The sequence below is a fragment of the Canis aureus genome, chromosome 8 (assembly GCF_053574225.1).
Source record: "Canis aureus isolate CA01 chromosome 8, VMU_Caureus_v.1.0, whole genome shotgun sequence".
Taxonomy (NCBI): Eukaryota; Metazoa; Chordata; class Mammalia; order Carnivora; family Canidae; genus Canis; species Canis aureus.
The window spans coordinates 38238634-38253583 of record NC_135618.1 but is presented as its reverse complement, the minus strand read 5'-3'; the positions used below and the strand labels follow the sequence as shown (position 1 = coordinate 38253583).

Sequence of the window (14950 nt, the reverse complement as noted above, 5' to 3'; positions counted from 1 at the left end):
CGGGCGTGGGTTGATGTCGGGCTGCAGCCCGTGGGGCGGGGCAGAAGCCCCTGCTGCCTGGCCGCCCTCCCCTCCCCTCCCCGGCCCTCCCCTCTCCCCCCCCCCCACGGCAGCCCTGCCCACGCCCGTGGCCACGGGGACCCCTGGGACGCAGAGGCCCCGTGGGCTTTCCTGGGCCTTGCCCCAGCTGCCCTGTGTCTCACCGCAGGTGATCTTCCAGCTGCGTGCCAAGCACTGCGCCGTGTGCCGGGAGCGCGCCCACGGCGGCGTCCTGCAGCCCTGCCAGCACCGTGTGCTCTGTGAGCCCTGCGCTGCGGGCGCGCCCCCCTGCGCCTACTGCGAGGGCCAGCCCCTCCCGTGGTGACCGCTGCCCAGTGCCCCTGCCTGACCCTGCGGGGCCCGCAGGCCTGATGGACTATGACCCCGCCAAGCACTTTGTACGCAGGGGGACTGGGACTTCGTAAGTTGCTCTAAGCTGCTTTCTAGGTCCGTGGTTTTTAATATGCGACAAGAAGCTTTATGTGTACTGTGAACCTCTGTTTTCTCTCCGCTTACTGTTCGTTCATGGTATGGTAAAGACTTAGATTTCCTATTCTGAAGTTAGTACTTACGAAATGAGCGTTTATCTAGTAGTGAGAAATGCCTAGGATTTTTTTATAGTTTTCAAATTAAGTGCAAACAAATAGTATTTATAGCAGTGATACTGAAAGACACATTTAGAGGTTTTTAATTTTGTGAAGGGGACTCTCCCAATTGCGTGCACGTGCACATCACTGGAGTTCTAGATTCCAGGACCAGGAAATGGCGTTCGAGCCCCATCACGCTCCGTGACCTGTGGCCACTTTTCTAAGTGCCTGAGCCTCGCCGGGGGTGGGGGGGGCCGCCTTCAGCCTGGTTCGCTCCCCCAGTGGGAGGCGGGGCCCAGGGGCTCCATGGCGCCGGGTATCCTCTTATTTCAGAGTCGTGCCTGAGTCTCTGCAGCCTTGGGAGCCCACCCGGAGGGTGGCCCGGCTCCCACTCGGGAAACCTGAGGCCAGAGACTCGCCCACAGCCAGGCCCGCAGCTGGATGCCAGCCTCCGAGGAAGAGGCTCCCAGGCTGCGCCCTAGGACCCCTCAGGCGACCCCCCGCTGCCGACAGAGCCTGGCCACCCGGCCGTGGCACAGACGCTCCTGAGAACGGGTCTGGTTTTGGTGATGACTTGAATCCTCTCTGGTCCACACCGGGTGGTTTTTCCTAGAAATCTGGGGGGAAGCGAAGGGTGTCTGTAGTTTATGCAGACTTTGCTCTCCGTGAGGCTCCCGCCAGCAGCTGCCAGGAGGGCGCCCTGAGTCCGTCGCAGGGGCGGAGACAGGTGCCCCTCTGGCATGGACACGAGCGCGGGCGCATTTCGGCCACCCGTGGCTTTGCCAAAGACTTTTAATAGCATTTTGTAAAGTGCAAAGTGGCTCGGTAAAAATTTTTATCAGTAACCAAATACTATAGTAAGAGGTTTAAAAACCTTTTTTAACGTAAAACAAACTGATAGCTCTGTCATTTTTAAAGGCGGACCCATGACGTTCTGCAGCTAGTCCACGACTACGGGGGATTATTGACTTGTTTTTAGTGAATCTACTTTGTTTTTAATGATAGTGATGATGATTTATTAGCTCTTAGAAATGACGTATATTTTGTGCTACTGTTATCGCCGTTTAAAATTCTTTATTTTTATTAATATTTATGCACTTGTTTCCCATTTCAGGCCTTTGGTCTTTTTTGGGAAACAGGACAATGTTTATTATCAATACCTAGCCTAGATATTTTCAAATTATAAACTAAGGATAATTAAGCTTGAGGTCTATGTATAAGCTACTCTGGTCGGTTCTTGCCGTGCAGCAGGAGACTGGAGCTGCGGCATCTTGGGGACCCCCCTCCCCTGCACGTGCCCTGAGGCCAGGTGTGCCACCAGGACCCCCTCCAGAATTGCCCAAGTGGAACTCCAGGGGTGCCCAGGGGGCTGCTCGTCTGGGTCCTTCCTGCCCCGTGTCTTGGGGGAGCCTTCCCCACCCTGGAGCCTTCCCCACCCTGCAGGCCTTGGGGTCCTGCAGGCGGGCGACAGCAGCGCCAGGCGCAGTGCTCCCTCCGGCTGCCGTCCCGCTGCCTCTCGGCTCTGGTGCCCTAGCCCCGCTGTTTATGACTGGGGCCACAGGAGACCTCGGCTCACTGTGGACGCATCATGTGGATTAATTTATCTATGTTTGTTCGGAGTATTTAGATGAGAATGTTACTGGAATGGAACTCTCTTAACTTGGAAGGTAGTTATTTTTAACGCATAATCATTTACTTATAGTGAATTGTTTCAAGTTAACAATTGTTTAAATTTTTTTTACACTACAGCATTTATGCAATGCTTTACAGAATTCATGGAATTATTTTTATCAGTACAGGAATTAATTAAAACTTTGAATCTTTATTTGTCTGCCTCTTTGAGCTGAGCCTGGGGGCCCACGGGCCAGAAGGCAGAGGATGCACGCCCCAGGTCCCCCATCTCCAGTCTGGTGCTGCCCTCGGGTCACAAGGTGTTCCCACGCAGTCCCACGTCGCCTCAGAGCTGTTCTGCGGTCCCATCTGTGGGTGTCTTGGGGCCCATGTGCTCAGGGCTGGAAGTTTCTGCCAGAACACCGAGCAGCAGTTGGCACAGGGCCTGGCCCCCAGGCGGTAGGTCCCAGGTGGGCTGGGGCCCTGCACCTGCTCATGACTTACCTGCAGGCTTCGTGTAGGGGATGCCGTGCTGTGTCAGCACACTCCTCAGTCTCCTGATCTCCTTTGACAGCTCTTTATGTGCCTGGAACAGAAGAGTTCCAAGGGCAGCCGGGAGGCTGAAGGGAGGCCACCCTGGGGCTTGGGCGCCCGTTCCTGCCCGCACCTCACTGCAGTTCTCCAAGGTCTGGAACACTGGGGCCTTAGCCCCTCCTTCCTGCACCGATTCACTTTCTTCCGGGGTCTTTAAGTAGCCTGCATCCTCAAAAAGCGCCCTGAGCAGCTTCTCATGGCCCTGGAGGTGGGGGAAGAGGGCTCGCCCGGCTCCCGGCCGCGGTGAGCCCGGCCCCGGGGCTGCCCACCCAGCCCCTCACCTGGGCCGTGATCAGCTCGTCGGCCAGGTCCTGCTCCACCTGGTCCCACCTCTGTTGCAGGGCCGGGGGCAGGGCCGGGTACACTGCGACCCAACAGACACAGCCTCAGCTGAGCTGCTCTGTTGCCCCACCCGCCCCCGCCCAGGGACTTCCTACCTAACAGGGAGTGTGGGTGGCAGACCAGAGGCGTCTCGAAGGTCAGCGCGTACACACAGGTGCTTGGCTCAGACACGCGGGCCAGGCGGTGGCTGCTCCCGCAGGCCAGCTCCACCTGCAGGCACAGCCTCGGTGGGCACAGCCTCAAGGGACCGGGGGGGGGGGGGGGGGGGGGTGGGTAACCCGCGCCCTCACTGCCCACCCACCTTGCTCTGGCGGCTCCGGGTGCGGCAGGAGTCGCCGTCCCTCATCCACATGGCCTTGAAGGTGTAGTTGGACAGCTCCCACTCGTGCCAGATGCTGCGGGGGACAGCATGTGAAGGGGGGCGGGCGGCTGGCCCAGCACCCCCTGCCCGCCCCACTCACCCCAGGATCCCGCTGTAGGCGTTCCAGCGGAAGGTCTGCTCGTGCTGCGTCACGTTGTGGAAGGGACAGAACTCGTACTTGTACCTGGGGGCACAGGTGCGTCAGGGGGCCCGGCGCCTGCCCCCCACCCCCGCCCCTGGCCCCCTGCACTCACGTGGACTCCACCAGGCTGAAGCACTTGCCAGAAAGCCTGAAGAGGTGTGCAGGCCCTGGAAGAGAGCACAGGGCTGGAGTCGAGCGTGTGCTGCAGGTGCACAGGCCGCCCAGCAACGCCCCTCCTCGGAAACCAAGGTGGCCTTAAACTTGAGAGATGGGGACGCAGGAGCCGAGTGACGTCAGGACACGTCAAAGAAACCAGAAACCATCAGAACAACCTCGTGGGAGTCTGGAGCACCCAAGCCAACCCCAAGCAGCCTTCAAGCGGGTGAGGCCAGTTTCGGGGCGTCTGTACCTGCCACGGCCTCTGGCGCAGCAGGAGGACGGGCCAGCTCTGCGACCTTCCGACAGGCTGGGGCTGCCCCTGCCCTGGGCTCCGTCTTGCCTAACTTGGATCTCAGGCAGGCAAGGTGGGCAAGGCTCAGGAAAGCTGCAGGGGACGGAGAGCCTTGCGGGACTTATGGTGGGGCACCCACGACAGCACCCTGAGGCCCGCGGGCGGCCCCGTGCACACAGCTGACGAGGAGCCCCGCCAGCAGGAGCCCGGATCCCTGCAAGTCCTCACGAGGTGGACGGAGCAACAGCAGAACATGGCCCAGCCCGGGGCAGGGTGACAACCCTCCCAGGAGAAGCCCGGACGCCAGACTTAACGAAGAACTAAAGGAACATGGACAGAGAAATTACAGGAAGAGGGACACCCGGGTAGCTCAGTGGTTGAGCGTCTGCCTTTGGCTCAGAGCATGATCCCCGAATCCTGGAATCGGGTCCCACATCGGGCACCCTGCATGGAGCCTGCTTCTCCCTCTGCCTGTATCTCTGCTTCCATGTCTCTCGTGAATAAATAAATAAAATATTAAAAAAAAAAAGTTACAGGAAGAAACCACAAAAGAAATGCTGGAGCTGAAAACTAACCCCCAAGGTAGGATTCGCAGGAAGGCTCCAGCCCCTCAGCCCACGGGAGACCCAGTGAGCCGCGGCAGGGCGAGCCCAGGACAGAGGCCTCCCGCCTGGATAGAGCCGGGGACTGACCAATCTGAGCAGCTGGCCCCAAGCCTCCCCAGCCCCGGTGGCAGCTCGAAGGACCCCGCCCCGCTGGGCGGATCGGCGTGCACCATGCACCCTCCCCATGGGCCACCGAGGCCTTCCTCATCCAGACAGAATGAGGACCGTCTCCTCCCCAGTGAGGACGCGGCCAGACTGCAAGGCCACGGAGCGTCTACGTTTGACTTGAAAATGCACAGAACTCGAAAGACGGACGCGTAAAGCATCACCCTAGGCCTCTGCCACCGGGCGCAGCGTCCAAAGAGGTCGCGTGCAACCCGGTGACAGCGGGGGGAGGGGCGGAGCTGCAGTTTTGTACGTGATGAAAACTGACAAAAATTCAAATTAGAATTGAATGACCTCCCGTACCCTCCGCCCCCGTGGTTACCAGAGAAAACAGACCCGGAATATACACAGGGGCGATGAGCATGAAATCCAACCTGTCGCCTGGAAGAAGCATCAACAGCCACGCAAGATGCAAGGGACAGAGAAGCCACAAGGCTGTGCCGCCTTGGTTCCCATGAGCCCGTCCCCTAGGGTACACCAACGGCACCCTGCATCCCGAGGCACGTGCCGGCGACACACGGCCTGCGCGGGGGGCCCCACACAGGGCAGCCCCTAGGCTGGAAGCTGCCAGGAGACTAAGGGCCCGACACGAGGTACTCCCGCACACCTTCCTTCCCGATCACAGTGGAAGGCCGAAATCACAGCATCAGCAGGTGGGGGAGGTTCACAGACTTACAGGAATTACCTCTTGACCACTAGGTCAAATAGGAAATCGCAAGGGAAATCAGAAACTACTCTGGGACACGGTGACAGCTAAAGGGGGCTCTGGTACAGGCGACAAGGGAGACCTCACGTCTTTACACTCTCACGAACTAGACAAAGATCGAACTAAACTCCAAGCTAGCAGAAGGAAGAAAATAATAAAGACTGGAGCAGAGACAAAAATAAATCAGTAAACCCGACACTGGTTCTTTTAAAAGATCAACAAAATCGATAAGCCTTTAGCTAGATTCACACACACACAAATTCCTATAATCAGCTACGAAAGTGGGGACGCTGTGAGTTCTGCAGAATTGAGAGAACAGAGCACCATGGGAAACGTACACCCCGATGACCTATGTGACGTGTACAAGCCCCCAGGAACACGGTGTCCCTCCGCAGGCGCTCCTGGAAGCTGCCCCTTCACTCCGTGAGGCCAGCCTCAGCACGCGACCAAAGTCTAAAAGGTCCATTATGAACGTTCATGCGGGAAATCTGCAACGGAAACACCAGCAAATGGGCTCCGATGGCACATTAAAAGGATCCCACGCCCTCACCAAGTGGGGGTCACTCCCAAAATACACGGATGTTCGAGATCCCACAACGAATGTAATCCAGAAGAAGGAACGGGAGAGTCCGTGACCACGCGGTGGAGGCACACAGCAGCACCTGCCGGATTTCAACCCCTTTCATGCCAACACTCTACAAACCAGGAGGTCAGCCGGCCCAGGACAGGCCCCGGCCCACTCCGCGAGCTTCTTCCAGCCGGGGTGCACACAGCAGGACAAGCAACAGCAGCCTCCACGCTGGAAAGGAAGAAATACCACTACAGCCGCGGTCGTGTGTGCAGAAAACCTGATCCACAGAAGTGTGCCAGCAAAGCTGCAGGACACGAGGTTGGCAAACACCAGTGTGTTTCTCTACACTAGCAGCAATCCAGAAAGGAAATCAAAGAAAACAATTCCATTTACGATAGAAAAAAAACACTTGGAAATAAGCCAAAGATGCAAAATACGTGTATAAACTACAAAACGTAGCTGACAAATTAAAGATGTAAATGAAGTAAATGGAGAGATGCCCCGTGTTCATGGATAGGAAAACTTAATTTTTATTTATTTATGATAGTCACAGAGAGAGAGAGAGAGAGAGGCAGAGACATAGGCAGAGGGAGAAGCAGGCTCCATGCACCGGGAGCCTGATGTGGGATTCGATCCCGGGTCTCCAGGATCGCGCCCTGGGCCAAAGGCAGGCGCCAAACCGCTGCGCCACCCAGGGATCCCCGGATAGGAAAACTTAAGATGTGAACACTACCCTAAAAGACTTAATTCAATCTATATCAAAATGCCAATAACTTCAATTTATTTTTTTTGCAGAAATAGGAAAAAACCATCCTAAAATTAAAATGGAAACTCAGGGATGCCTGGGTGGCTCAGTGGCTGGGCATCTGCCTTCAGCTCAGGTCGTGACCCCAGGGTCCCAGATGAGAGCTCATTCCACACCCACCACCAGGAGGACTGTTCACACACACACACACACACACACACACGCGCGCGCGCGCGCAGGAAGGTAAACTGGTCAGGTGTGGGGAACCCGGGGCCTCTGCATGGCTGCTGGGACCATGTCAGAGTAAAAAGCTTCTGCGCAGTGAAGAGACCAACAAAATGAAAAGGCAGCCTACGGAATGGGAGGGAAGATCTGTAAGTCCTCTATCTGGTAAGGGACTAATAATACCCTTAACATACAGAGAACTCCTTCAACTCAAGACCGAAAACCCCAGTCCAAGGCAGGCAGTGGGTCTGCACATGCAGTCCTGCAGAAGGGACCACCCGGCGGCCAGCAGGTACACGCAGAGGTGCTCGGTATCACTCGCCACCATGGAAACGCCCCATAAAACCATGACAAGTTATCCTCACACCTGCCAGAACGGTGACCTCAACCACGCAGGAATAGCAGGTGCTGGCGAGGACATGGGGAAACGGGAACCTCGTGGACTGCTGGCGGGAATGCACACTGGAGCAGCCACTTGGAAAATTGTGTGGAGGGTCCTCAAAATATAAAAATACCATATGATCTGTGGATATTTATTGTGATGTTTATCTGAAGAAAATGAAACCATCTGAAAAAGAAATGTGCACCTCCGTGCTCAGAGCAGGATTATCCACAGCAGCCAAGACATGGAGAGGACCTACGTGTCCGCTGATGGGCGAAGAAGAGGTGGTAAACACGGATGCAGCAACTACCATGCAGCCATATTCAGCCATAAAAAAGGAAATCCTGCCCTCTGTGACAGCACGAATGGACCCAGAAGCCACTACACCACCATCAGCACAACAAATACTGGATGAGGTCACATGTGGAATCTAAAAAAATAAAACACCAAGCTCCAAGATACAGAGAACAGACTAGTGGTTGCCAGGGGCGAGGGCTGGGCCAAATGGTGGGGGTCAAAGATTGCAATTTCCACTTATAAATAAGGCATGGGAATGTCACGTACAGCATGGTAACTATAACTAATGATACTGTGTTGTATATTTGAAAATTGCTGAGTACATTTTTTAAGTCTTATTTACATATTTTTATTTTTATTTTTTTTTTAATTTTTATTTATTTATGATAGTCACAGAGAGAGAAAGAGAGGCAGAGACACAGGCAGAGAGAGAAGCAGGCTCCATGCACCGGGAGCCTGATGTGGGAATCGATCCCGGGTCTCCAGGATCGCGCCCTGGGCCAAAGGCAGGCGCCAAACCGCTGCGCCACCCAGGGATCCCTTATTTACATATTTTTAGAGAACAAGAGTGTGTGCATGTAGGGCAGGGACAGAGAGAGAATCTCAAGCAGCCTTGTGCTCAGTGCGGAGCCCGACTCAAGGCTTAATCCCACCACCCCAAGATCATGACCTGAGCTGAAATCAAGAGCCACGTGCTCAACCGAGTTACCTAGGTATCCCAAGAGAGTGGATTTTTTTTTAAGGATTCTTATTTATTTATTCATGAGAGACACAGAGAGAGGCAGAAGCAGGCTCCATGCAGGGAGCCTGATGCAGGACTCGATCCCAGGACCCCAGGATCATGCCCTGAGCCAAAGCCTCTCCCTCTGCCTAGGTCTCTGCCTCTCTGTCTCATGAGTAAATAAAATTTATTTATAAATATTTATTTATTTAATTTATTTATTTATTAATTATGATAGACATAGAGAGAAAGGCAGAGACAAAGGAGGAGGGAGAAGCAGGCTCCATGCCGGGAGCCTGACGTGGGACTCGATCCCGGGACTCCAGGATCTTGCCCTGGGCCAAAGGCAGGCGCCAAACCGCTGAGCCACACAGGGATCCCCCAATTTTTTTTTTTAAATTACACTTACTGTGGCGATTACTTTCCAGTATGTACAAATATTGCAGCAGATAATTGTACACCTGGAATGATTTTAACGTTCTATATCGTATCTCAGTTTGTTTTTTTTTTTTAAGATTTTATTTATTTATTCATGAGAGACAGAGAGAGGCAGCGACACAGGCAGAGGGAGAAGCATGCTCCACGCAGGGAGCCCAATGTGGGACTCGACCCCGGGACTCCAGGATCACGCCCTGGGCCAAAGGCAGACGCTTTAACACCTGAGCCACCCAGGCATCCCCATATCTCAGTTTTATAAAGGACCAACCAGCGGGCCCCTCAGGGAGCACAACGTAATGGGATGAGACAAAAGAGCAGACTGAGCCCACCTGTCTCTACAGGTTTACATGTGAACCGTATGAACTTGTTTATAGGTTCAAAGTTAAAAGGATGACTCGAAGTCCCTACAGCTAAACTCAAAGCAAGCAATCTAAGCTGTATACACTCAGGAACATGAGCTCACAGGAAGAACCGCTCCGACTGACTTAAGAGCACGGACTTGCACAAGTTCACAGGAAGGGCACGGGAGAGTTCTGACATCATCATCTGTGTAGAATAAAGCAAAGAAGTAACGTGCCACCAGGCTGCCCCTCCTGCTGGGAGGTCCACCGCCAAGGTGGCTGGGCCCAGATGAGCACCCCCCCAGTGTCCGGAGCAGAGAGACGGGGAGGTGACCCAGCAGCTGGAAGGTGGGGGCAACACAGGAAGGCAGTGGGCCTCAGGGTAAGCCCCCAGCTGTTTCCTGGAGGCCACTCGCAGGACACACAGCAGCCTCCGAGCTCGGATCCGATGGAGAGGGACTACTGAAAACCATTTACAGTGAGCGCTTTGCGATCAGCCTCCAACTCTTTGAACTCCAAGAAAAAGCCACGTACTTGAGAGAATTAAGCCAGAAGAACCATGGAGGGGAGCCTGTCTGCACAGACTGGACCCCCGCTGGTGCCACCTGCCGACCCCACAGGACCCCGTCGTGCTGCTGTATACACTTGCTAGGCTCAATGGTTTTGGTTTTTTTTGCTGCTGCCATTACTGAGCACAAATGGACAAGTGAAGTCATGGAAACATAGAGACTTTTGCTTTGTTGGCAATTAGACAACTATGGAAAAGAAAACCATCATCTCCAAACTCCCAAACTCCAGGCACTGGTGTCTGAGAGCCAGGAGAGCGCACACGTGGCTTTTGAAAAAGAAAACATCACTGGTTTTAGAAATCAACTTTGTAATATTCCTCAATATTCTGCAGAGGACACTTCAGTCTTTATTAAGTGGTCCTATCGTTTCAAAAATGGAATCTGAGGGGCTCCCGGCCCGCTCAGTCAGAGGAGCTTGCTTGCAACTCTGGATCTCAGGGTCCTGAGTTTGGGCCCCATATTGGGTGTGGAGATTAGTAAAAAATTTAAAAATCATGTTTACTTTTGGAAACGAGTTAGATGAACCATTTAGTTGCATCTGTGAGGAGGCAGCTGGCTTACTGTTGTGTGCGTCTTGCTTTGAAGATCTTAATGTCTCCGATATTTTCTGTTGTCTCCTGCTGGAAAGCGCCAGAAAGCCCCCCCCCCCCCCCCCCCCCGCCCCGGGGCGCTCGCTTTCCCTGCTTCGCTAGGACTTCATGGCCCTCGGCGCCGAACTATCTGGGCAAACGACTGAATGTCGCCAGTCTTCTGTGCTAAAGACAGGAGACCGAGATCGAAGCTCATGTTCTAGAAGACACGGAAAATCTGAATGTGAGCTCTGGGTTCTGCTTCCCACGGAGCCCGGAGCCCGTGGGACGTGCGGCAGCTGTGCGTGGGCCCTGAGCTCTGACCCCTGCCGGGCTCGGGCTGCGAAGGTAGAGGCGCGCTCCCCCGCTCACCTGTACGCCGCATCAGGCGGTGTTGAATCCACGATTAACTTACATTCCCTTTAGAATTATGATTTATTTGCTGAAAGAGATGGACTTTTGTCAGACTGAATGAGGGAAACTTTTCTCGTAGACCTTTTTTCAATATTTGTTGTGTACTTCACTTGGAACCATTTTTGTTTATGCGCGTTGTACGTTCTCAAAATAGTCGTCTTTAAAAATTAAGAGATTGGAAGCTGCCGTGTAACTGTCATGATCTTTATGCTGGTTTTCACTTTGTATTTTAGATGCCAGGCTTTACAAAACAGCCAATCATCGTTAGAGCCACTGGCTCTCTCCTAGGTCTCTGACCTTCTGAGTTTTGATTTTAATCATTAAAGAAAATCCTCGCACAATTTTCATTAAAGTCAAGATTCTCACGTTAAAGGTTCTGTTTTGGAAGAGTAATAGTTTTTAAAAAGCAAAGCTTGACTAACAGAATTAGCTTTTCCTGAGACCACTTTCTCTGTGCCTGTCACTGCGCTGCTCGGATGAGAGTTAAAGTCACCCAGGGATACCGACTGAGCCCTCCCCTTCCCTTTCTTAAACCAACCTTTGCACACCTCGCTCTGGGAAAGCTGCTTGAGTCACAGTAAAGGACACACACATTTGGGTGGGGAGAACTGGTAAAACTCCAGAGTTCTGCCGTAATAAGCTTTAAAGTGTTTTGAAGGAAACTATTTGAGCTGCGTAATGTGGACAGGTCAAGCGTCCAGGGGCCTACTCTTGTATCCGTACATGTCGCAGATCAGAACCCTTCTGTCTGCAGCATAAACTGTTAAAGCAACTTCTCAGGAAAGGCCAGCTAGCTCTTTTGAGAATACGTGACTTAAAGCCTTAGCCTGACCTGGAACCACACGGACGGGGCGGACGCTCCCACCACTGAGGGCGGCGCGGCCGTAAAGCTGCTGGTGTCATTTCCTTTGGCCTGCTACAGATTTTTGGCTTTTGTACTCTTAACATTTTTAGAGACTATACGTTTGTCCAATCACGTTACAGCTGGTTTAGGAATAAGTATTTTCTAAAAAGGGATAGTCCTGAAAAATCAGTTTATGCAGTTTCTGGAGTCACAGCGAAGACACGCAGCTGGGCCGCTCCTGCTGCAGGCCCCGGGCGCCTCGGCTCCCGTCCCCGCCCCCACACACACACACACCCCAGATTCCTGGACCTTCTCTCTGCGTCTTTGGAAACGACTACATTAAAAACCTTATTAATCAGTAGGTCAGGGATCCCTGGGTGGCGCAGCGGTTTGGCGCCTGCCTTTGGCCCAGGGCGCGATCCTGGAGACCCGGGATCAAATCCCACGTCGGGCTCCCGGTGCATGGAGCCTGCTTCTCCCTCTGCCTGTGTCTCTGCCTCTCTCTCTCTCTCTCTCTCTGTGTGTGACTATCATAAATAAAAATTAAAAAACATTTTGACACAATTAGAAATCTAAAGCACCAAGGGGGGTTTTACTGAAGAATTAGTGCTTTTTAAAAAAGTGTGATGAAGATGATGTTCCTATGCCCTTAGGACATCCCACCAAGATATTTACAAGTGAGCTAAGTTGTGAGAAATTTGTTTCACAGTAACACAGCTGTGGGGTGAGGGCCCAGGCTGAGTGCAGGGACTTGGGGTCTCACATGTCCTTCCCTCCACTTCCCCACGTGCTTCAAATTGGCCCTATCACAAAATTTTTTTTAATTGTATTTATTTATTCATGAGAGACACAGGCAGACAGAAGCTCCATGCAGGGAGCCCCATGTGGGACTAGGTCTTGGGACTGCGGGATCATGCCCTGAACCAAAGGCAGACTGAGCCATGCAGGCGTTCCATAAAATTGTTTAAAGTCAAGTAAAAATTGGGGCGCTTGGGTGGCTCTATCAGTTGAGTGTCCTACTCTTGGTTTTAGTTCAGGTCATGATTCCAGGGTTGTGGGATTGAGCCCCATGTGGGGCACCATGCTCAGTGGGGCGGTTGCTTGGGACTCGCCCTCCCTCTGCCCTTCCCCACTCATGAGCGTTTTTCTCTATATAAAATAAATAAATGGTCCATGTACCATCGCCCAGCCTCTCCTAGTCAGTCCTCACCTAACTCTGGTACATCACCCAGATCAGGAAATCGACACAGGCATGACACAATCAACCAGAGACTACACTCATTTACAGTTTTTAATATGTACTCACCAGTAAGAACAGTGAGACACCTGACAACGTGTATGAATCCAACACGAGGCCAGAAAGAAACCAGATGCGGGATGGTGTGCTCTGGGGCTCCATTTAGCTGGAGGCCAAGCACAGAGGAGGCTCCTCTACAGTGACAGACACCTGGCTGAGGAGGAGGAGGAGGATTTGGAAAGGAACACACAGTCATTTTCTGGGTGGTGGAACTGTTCTCCGTGTTTTGGGCAACAAGGACATGGATTGGCCAACTGCTACACTTCTTCAAATTGAACACCTCCACTATGGCTCAATAAAAATAGAACTTAAATCTCAGCTGATAATTATCTTCAAAAATAAAAGAGAAAGGAGAAGAAAGTAAAGGTCTTCTCTATCAGAGACCATAGTAGATGCAGATGGCATGAGAGAGGTAGAAGGTGGGCACGCACTCTCCTCCTCCCTTGGAATAAACGTGAGGCTACTGGGCCACGATCGGAGGCACAAGCCCATCTCGACAGTGGACAGACACTGGCAGCCCTGCCCTCCAACACGACGCCCCACGGTGCGCTCCTCCCTGTGAAGGATCCCTGCCCACCCTGAACCTGACCACCTGACTGTAATCAGCTTCCAAGCCTACCATCCCACTCACAAAGCACACACCAAAGAAAGCAGAACAAGGCAAATGACATAACCCAGACCAATCCAGGAAATCATTGTCAGACACCTGGCCTGGACTCCCTAAAGTCAAGGTCATGAAAGCCCCTATTTTTTTTTTAAAGAGCAAACAGGGATCCCTGGATGGCTCAGCAGTTTGGCGTCTGCCTTTGGCCCAGGGCGTGATCCTGGAGACCCGGGATCCAGTCCCATGTCGGGCTCCCTGCCTGGAGCCTGCTTCTCCCTCTGCCTGTGTCTCTGCCTCTCTCTCTCTCGTGAATAAGTAAATAAAATCTTATTAAAAAAAAAAAAAGGAGAGAGAGCGAACAGTACAGAGGTACCTGTTCCCGGTCTAGGATACAGACACCTGATTAACCAAATGCACGTGAGACCCTTGAGCAATCCCGGGCAGTGTTGGGTGGGACAGCTGTGGAGGGCACGGAGAGGCCTGGGGGGCCTGGACTGCTTCCATCACACACTTACTGCTAACCGCAACTATCAGGGGATAAAGTGTCACAACGTCTGTAACCTAGTTTTAAACGTTGCAACAAAGTGGACGTTCACAGCGCTCAACGTAGAAAACATCCCTGGCTTTTTACTGCCGATCTTTCTCATTTAGCGACCCAGCAAGTCCACCCCTGGGGTCCTCCCTCTGGAAGCAAGAGGCAGTCCGGGGGAGGGCTGTCCCCGCAGCAGGGCTTGTCCCGGCCAACAAGCGGACAGGGTCGGCCGACCAAGGCGGGCGGCGCCATCCTCCAAGGCCTGAGCACCGAGGGCGCAGGGTGAGGGCCGCGGTCCCCCGCGAACAGCGCCTCGACACCGCGGGCATCGGCCGCAGCCGAGCGGGGCCAGCTCAGCACCGCGCAGAGGCAAACGCAGGTCTCGCAAAGGAGGCCGGAGGCTCACACCGCCGCGCGAGCCAGAAACGCCCCGGAGCACCCCCGGCCCAGCCCGGCCCGCACGTCCGCGGCCAGGGCCCCGCGCTCACCGGACACGGGCGAAGGCTCCCTCCTGGGCTGCAGGCGGCTGGTCTGGGGCAGGAACGGGTTGTTGAGCCTGCGAGGAGCGGCAGGGTCAGGGGGGCCGGGCTCTGGGCGCCGCGCCCCGCCGCGCCCCGCGGGCCCGCTCACCCGAACGAGTTGGGCTCCTCCACCACCTTCATCTTGGCGGCAGCGGCGGCGCGGAGGGCGCACGGCAGGGGCCCCGGGGCGCAGGGACACGAGCCGAGCGCCGCGAGCCCCAGCAGCACCAGGACGCCCGCCCGCCTCGCCGCCATCGCTGCGCCGCGCGCGGGGTCA

At 54.1% G+C, this 14950-nt stretch overlaps 2 protein-coding genes across 8 annotated transcripts in view; one reads left to right on the top strand and one right to left on the bottom strand.

Moving 5' to 3' along the window:
- UNKL (unk like zinc finger) overlaps window positions 1–2451 on the top strand; it is a 29680-nt gene extending 27229 nt beyond the window's left edge. For all 7 annotated transcript variants that reach the window (XM_077906069.1, XM_077906070.1, XM_077906068.1 and 4 more), the window contains one exon: window positions 209–2451. In XM_077906069.1, the coding sequence (XP_077762195.1) occupies window positions 209–364 (156 nt within the window). In that variant the 3' untranslated portion in view covers window positions 365–2451. The remainder of the gene's footprint in view (window positions 1–208) is intronic.
- On the bottom strand, window positions 2298–14943 carry GNPTG (N-acetylglucosamine-1-phosphate transferase subunit gamma). The gene is made up of 10 exons (XM_077906076.1): window positions 14783–14943; window positions 14641–14708; window positions 3789–3843; window positions 3635–3718; window positions 3475–3568; window positions 3269–3383; window positions 3113–3195; window positions 2905–3033; window positions 2742–2823; window positions 2298–2648 (listed from the first exon to the last, which is right to left on the bottom strand). The coding sequence occupies exons 1-10, from the start codon at window positions 14926–14928 to the stop codon at window positions 2584–2586; spliced, it is 921 nt and encodes a 306-aa protein (XP_077762202.1). The 5' UTR covers window positions 14929–14943; the 3' UTR covers window positions 2298–2583.
- Between the last annotated feature and the right edge of the window lie 7 nt (window positions 14944–14950).

What these genes read in the sequence shown, in the direction of transcription:
- GNPTG (XM_077906076.1), bottom strand. Translation starts at nt 14,928, where the DNA reads ATGGCGGCGAGGCGGGCGGGCGTCCTGGTGCTGCTGGGGCTCGCGGCG. An exon ending in CCCGGAGCCGCCAGAGCAAG is followed by an intron (nt 3,384 to 3,474) that starts GTGGGTGGGCAG and finishes CTGTGCCTGCAG; the next exon opens with GTGGAGCTGGCCTGCGGGAG. An exon ending in CCCCTACACGAAGCCTGCAG is followed by an intron (nt 2,649 to 2,741) that starts GTAAGTCATGAG and finishes GTGTTCTGGCAG; the next exon opens with AAACTTCCAGCCCTGAGCAC.